Below are 6,439 nucleotides of genomic sequence, written 5' to 3' on the forward strand. Positions count from 1 at the left end.
CTGATGTTCCCATTTAAAAATGCAACTCAATATATCTTTATGTTAATATTCAATTATGGTGGAAAAACTCTATTATATATATCTTCTTCTTCATCATTAAGGATTCTTCAATTTTTACAGTAAATCATGATGATGATATACGTGATATATACATGAAGATTATATTGATCTTTAGAAATTACATATGTACTTTAAACAGCCGAGCTAGTTATAATCAGTATGGCGGCGTGTTATCGCGATCAACGAAGAATGGGTCAAATGATCGATCAAATGAAAATACTTGCCAGTAATTTGGATGAGTTACGTGCTGAAATTAATGCATTAAGAAATACTTACTTGCGAAACGAAGAGGATCTTCCACATGCAAATGATTTTAAACGAAATAGGAGTAGCGAAATTAATATTTTACATAAATTAAGAGGATATATGAAGAAAGTAACAAACGTATACACATTGGGAAAAAGACAAAAACGTGATAAAATTCGAGAGGTATATTATTTATAACATGTGTATATTGAAATATTTACCAATTAGTTTGTGCTATTTGTTTTTGTTATTAAATGTTAAAAGTAAAGAGAATTCATGTTTAGTTATGTATATGTACATCACTATTACTACGAAAGTGATTATTTCTTGAAAGTTTGCAGATTAATGTAGTTTTTATGTATAAATGATTTTTATTTTTTATAAAATTATAATTTTATTCTATATATCTTGTTACCAGTCTTATTATCCCTGTACGAATATGGAGCCTGCATTACCTACGTTTTTAAACTGCATTATTCGTACCCGAAAAAAAGAAAATATGTTACAAATACCAACTAGGATTAAATATTTGAAAAGTCAAGGCAACCAAACGAACGAGAAGATCGGAAGTCGGCACTATATAACGAAACGTTCATCAGCGTCTATGGACACTGAAAATACAAACTATCATGGATCATTGTTCACAAAACATGGAAATGAACAATATAATAAAATAATATTTCCAAAACAAAATGCAACTCTTGTTCCACATTGTTCCGAAATAAGTTGTGAGCTAGATTTCCAAATTGAAAACTCAATATTTTCCTCTGGATCCGATGTGAATATTTTTTCAGATTCGTATACTTTAAAAAATTGTCCAGAAAATACAAAAGTAGTTTTGTCAAATGGTAATAACAAGCAATCTGCAACAAGGTGTACGCAAACAAGAATAGCAAAACTGGGACGAAAGTCCAAAAATTTTAATTTTTATTCTAAACGACCTAATCTTTGCTTTTCTAAAATAAAGAATGCTGTGATTGAAAAAAGAATTATAAGAAATTCGAATGAGCGTACGTTTACGATACGTCGAGAAGTCAACAATACGAAGAATTATCCAAATTTGAAGAAAAATCGTTCTGAACAATGTTCGTGTAGAAAGAAAAGAAACAATTTTACCCAATTGAATGGTGAAAACACGGGTGGACAAAATTTTCCCATCGAAAAAAATGTTAAAAAAATAAAAAATAACTTATCTATAAAAAACATGTTCGAAAATCTACTGCCTGTTACAGAACCAGAGTTATCGTCTTCGTTACTTTCTTTGGAGTTAGATATTAATATTTCTAATAATTCCAGTAACATCGAGGAATTCTCAGAACGTAGAAAACCAAGAACTTATATAATACATCAAACAACACAGGAATGTAATCGAAATAACTGCTTGAATAATTTTGAGAAGAGTGTCGTTTGTGTGGAACATACTTCCGATTTGACCCTTTCTTCACATAGTTTTTCTAATCACAATGTTCATTTTAATTAAGGGAAGTATTCGTAGTTATTTATTTTTATTGATGGAATTATACTTTGTTTAAATTCTAATGTTTCAAAATTATAAGTAAAATTATATGTAAATCTTCATTACATTAATTGTAACTACGATATAGTTTCATATGCGTTTGTGTGTTGCAATTTATTACATAACAATACAAAACAATATAATATTTAAGTAATAATATACAAAATCTACATATATAAAACAATATAATATTTAAGTAATAATATACAAAATCTATATATACAAAACAATATAATATTTAAGTAATAATATACAAAATCTATATATGTATATAGATCTATATATATATATATATATATCTATATTTCTATTTTTTATAAAAATCTATATTTTATCTACTTTGTATTTATCATATATCACTATATTTTAACAGTTAAACAAAATATTACAACAGTCTTTTTAAAATTACATGTAGAAATCTTTACCATTATGTACCAAATTAAAATTTGATAAATTGCACCATAGTTGCCAGGAAAAATATTTTATTTATCTACGTACAATTAGAAAAGTTGTAAAAAGAATATGCAATACTGTTGCAATTCTCTATAATTGTAAGTCACATATAGTATTTAAATTTCCTTTAATTATTACAGTTGAATTAACAATCGATATTACACATATCAGATCATCAAATCATCAGATACTGTTCATCTCTTTTGTATAATTTGAGAGTTATTGTTGGTAACTGCAGTTGTAATTACCGAGTTCGCGGCATATGCATGGCTGTGAGAAATAGTCTCCCAAATCGCCGCGAACTTACCAAACACCCCATCATTAGAATTGTTTTTCTTGAAATTATGCACCGAATAACGGTTATAAAGTCCCCAGATGCTGTTCATTAATTTGCTGTTATATTTTAGCGGTGTAAGCTCTCGGCCTATAAATATTTCGTCGAAATTAATTAATATATGTATATAATATGTGTATATAAAAACACAATATATGGTAATGTGATTCTATAAAAAGACAAAAATATTCTTTTTCGTAAAATACTATTCTAATAACATTCTAAATTCATTATTTAATTCGTTATTTTAATAGCAACCTAAAATAGAATATATGATTGATACTTCGTGGATTTGATATGTACCTTCCGAAGGGGGTCTCATATTGAATGTGTTTTCTTTACCCGCTTTTTCCCTCTCCTCTATTGGTGGTGTTATCATAGCATTGCGTTCTAAATTGCGGCGGACTTTGCACGCTGCAAATGCACCCTGCGGAATAGCGGCCATTCTCTCGCAATCTACAATAAAAGAAAGAATGCAAAAAAACCATTTATAATATTCAGTACTATTTTTAATTCTTAATCAGAAATGATGTTACTAATCTTTTCTGAGGATAATTATCGCAACACCACTATAAAATAATACTAAGTATATAAAAAAAAAAACGAACCTTTGCAAATTTCGAGAAGCAAATCCGCTAACCTCCTTTTAACACTTCTCGTTGTTGCACTTTCTTCACGGATCTCGATTTTGAAATGTTGAAATTCCTTGACCCACAGGAACTCTCGACCTTGTTTCAATGTTTCAAACTTCATACAGCCTTGACGAGAATTTCTCAAAACAATCATCGACTAATTAGAAAGTTTTTGTAAAAAGAAGAGAGAAGAAAAGAAAAAAAAAAGATATATGTACAATGAAAACGAACGCACTTTCTATTATTTAGCAAACAAAACATTCGACGCTCTAACTTTGTTAGGACCCAACGTCGTACTAACTTCATATAACAATATTGGTTTCGATTTATGAACGTGTCTCGCAAACAAGTGGGGAGAGACAGATTTAACGAGAGACAAAATGGGAAATGAACACGGGAAAAAAGCATTTTTGTAACGAGTAGTCGAGATAACAGCGTTCTTCGAGATTGATGACGCCGCCGACCACCACGACTTTCTTATCTTTACAAAGACCTCTCGTATTTAAAGTACTTTTATTCTGTGATATGTAATCTACATGTGTATTACTGAAATAGAGAGATCTCACTATAATCTTTACAATTTCTAGATTTATTTTGTATAGTTTATACTGTTATTATGTAAACTTTTAATCTTAAAAGGAAGAAGACTTATGCAATTGATAACGAAAATGGAAGAAAATTAAATATTTCATTTTTTGACATATATTTGTAAAATGTTAAAAACAAATCTCTTTCATAAAAGGTTCATTCATATTTCAATAAAATAAGTTTGGTTTTTCATCCATCCAAAATTTCTAGTGCAATTTTGAAAGCAGAAATATTTTGTAGTATATAAAAATCTATTTAAATATATTTGAATAATTATATTCACGTATTTTTTACATGAATTTTTGCATGAAATTTGTTTTAAATTTGAACATAAATTGATGATACATTGTAAGTGAATTTTACTGTCATGTAAGGTTAAAAATTCCTTTTGTTTCGTTCTTCATCTTATCGCTATGAAAACGACACTTTTGAATAGTTCCAACAAGGAGAACCAATTCTTTGGTGGACGAAAGTTAAGTTAATTACAGTAACATAATTTTAATAATTAACTGTGAAAAACTAACAAAGAGCATAACAAATTTTATTATGTCAGTTGGTTTAATATAGAAATACAATAGAAGTAATCATATTTATAACATTTTCTACAAAAATAATAAAAATTTTTCCATTATTAGGAATTTATATTAGATATTTCATATATATATACACCAATCCATATTAATTTTTCTCATAATCATGACTCCAAATAGGTTTTCGTTTTTCAATGAAACTTTTGATTCCTTCTTGAGCATCTTTCATTTTTAAACTATTAATCATCTTTTCAGTTCCTAAGAAATATGCAGTTGACATATCAAGATCCAATTGTTCATACAAAAATGTTTTTCCAACATGAATAATAGAACGGCTTTTCATATTTATAGATGTAGTAATCTTTTCAATTTCTTCTTCTAAATAGGAGACAAGATAAAATATTCTAGAGTTAATAGCATTTCAATTAATTATTTTGTTAAATGAAATTTCAACTTACCAAATTTATCATTTTGCACAACTTTACTCACAAGTCCTGCTTCGTATGCTTCTTTGCCACTAATGCTAAAACCTGTAAATAGCATGTACATTGCCATCTTCTTGGATACATTTCGAACTAAGGGAATACCTGGTGTAGAACAAAATATTCCAAGATTGGCTCTAAAATTTAGTGGTAAATAAGTATTATTTAAACTGTAAGAATTCATTAAGAATATGCATAACACATTTATACTTAAAAGTAAATTTGTATTTATATTTAAATTTATATCTAGTATACAGAATGTATATACCCTGGTGTAGCAAATGAACTTTGTTCAGTGCAAATAGCAATATCACATGCAGTAACCAATTGACAACCAGCTGCAGTTGCTATACCATTTACAGCAACAATTATAGGAACAGGACTTTGAGTAATTGTTCGCATCAACTCTGAGCATGTTTCAAAGATTTCCTTGTGAAGTTTCTCATTGTTACCAGTCTAAACAATGCAAGCCAATCATTTCTCTACAATGAATGTAAATTCTTACATTAAAAAGACTTCTACTACTAGTATTTCATGATCCATCTACAAACCAGTTCTTTTAAGTTGTGTCCAGCAGAAAATACTCTTTCCAATCCAGATTTAATAACTATGGATCGAAGATTTTTACTATCTTCATCCTTTTTTATGTTTATTAATAAAGACTTCAACATTTTCAAAGATAAAGAATTGCGAGATTCTGGATGATTTAATATCAATGTCTTTACCTAATTCCAAAAAAGGAAAAGATAGTTTAGTAGTATATTTATAATATTATTGATAGTTAGTAAATGATAATTAAATTAATATGTTGATAGTTAATAATATATTTTTTACTGTAGATCTAAAATTAATATCTATGGGAAATAGGAAATTTATTGGTACTAGCTTTGCAAATGTAATATATTCTTACTCCATTATCTTCCTTGATTTCTAGATATTTTTCTTCTGAAAACAACATTCTATTTATAGAAAAAGTCCTCGTACTAGATCTTCCCACCTGCAATATCCATATACATACAATAGAAGGAACAATTTGAAGCAATTTCACAATTCTCGCTAGATTCTAATCGTGTAATCCCGTAAATCTTCATAGGTATCAATGCCTCTACATATATATATTTGTATCTATTTGGAACCAAAATTTTGGACATTATCTTTAATTATGTTATATTAATATATATGTTCCAAAACGTACACATAACTAAAATCTTTATCAATAAAATTGCAAATGGAAAATAATTTATTAGAGTTAGGTTATGTAACCTTCATTATGTACGGTAACACATACTTTACGTAATATGTACTTATACATATATATAATTTATTTTGAAAATGAAATACCTGAAAATAAATAAAAATATCTTTCTTTATAAACCTTAACATTTTAGGTTGATTCCTTTTATATTAATTTCTTTGTAAAATAATAGTATTAATTCTGTTACTTTCTCAAAAGCAAATGTAACTTGTGACATATACTGATTGTAAATCATGATTTGGCTAAAGTAATGATAATGACGATCCTCAATTTTACAAATAGCAAGCCATTCTTTATATTAATATAAAATATTAAATAGTAATCAAATGAAAAAAAATTATTT

The 6,439-nt window shown here is 27.6% G+C and overlaps 3 protein-coding genes across 5 annotated transcripts; 1 reads left to right on the top strand and 2 right to left on the bottom strand.

Annotated features, from left to right (window-relative positions):
- Positions 1-195: 195 nt before the first annotated feature.
- On the top strand, positions 196-2,011 carry LOC138180331 (uncharacterized; the record flags this gene model as incomplete). The annotated part of the gene is made up of 2 exons (XM_069114105.1): positions 196-489; positions 725-2,011. Coding segments are annotated over 2 exons (1,356 nt in total), but the record flags the coding sequence as incomplete, so codon positions are not given.
- Positions 2,012-2,189: 178 nt separating this feature from the next.
- Positions 2,190-3,571, bottom strand: LOC138179849 (uncharacterized). Of its 2 annotated transcripts, XM_069113025.1 has the most exons (4): positions 3,477-3,571; positions 3,218-3,398; positions 2,913-3,065; positions 2,190-2,699 (listed from the first exon to the last, which is right to left on the bottom strand). In XM_069113025.1, exons 2-4 carry the CDS (start codon positions 3,393-3,395, stop codon positions 2,470-2,472), a joined length of 561 nt encoding a protein of 186 aa, XP_068969126.1. In that variant the 5' UTR covers positions 3,396-3,398; positions 3,477-3,571; the 3' UTR covers positions 2,190-2,469. The 2 variants fall into 2 exon arrangements, with proteins under 2 accessions (XP_068969126.1, XP_068969125.1); XM_069113024.1 differs by having other exon boundaries at positions 3,218-3,553.
- A 927-nt stretch (positions 3,572-4,498) lies between these two features.
- On the bottom strand, positions 4,499-6,368 carry LOC138179848 (enoyl-CoA hydratase domain-containing protein 3, mitochondrial). Of its 2 annotated transcripts, none has more exons than XM_069113022.1 (6): positions 6,183-6,368; positions 5,752-5,838; positions 5,393-5,566; positions 5,110-5,297; positions 4,818-4,978; positions 4,499-4,737 (listed from the first exon to the last, which is right to left on the bottom strand). In XM_069113022.1, the coding sequence occupies exons 1-6, from the start codon at positions 6,222-6,224 to the stop codon at positions 4,508-4,510; spliced, it is 882 nt and encodes a 293-aa protein (XP_068969123.1). In that variant the 5' UTR covers positions 6,225-6,368; the 3' UTR covers positions 4,499-4,507. The 2 variants fall into 2 exon arrangements, with proteins under 2 accessions (XP_068969123.1, XP_068969124.1); XM_069113023.1 differs by having other exon boundaries at positions 5,752-5,966; positions 6,183-6,333.
- Between the last annotated feature and the right edge of the window lie 71 nt (positions 6,369-6,439).

The sequence above is a fragment of the Bombus flavifrons genome, chromosome 5 (assembly GCF_040668555.2).
Source record: "Bombus flavifrons isolate JBK064 chromosome 5, iyBomFlav1_principal, whole genome shotgun sequence".
NCBI lineage: Eukaryota > Metazoa > Arthropoda > Insecta > Hymenoptera > Apidae > Bombus > Bombus flavifrons.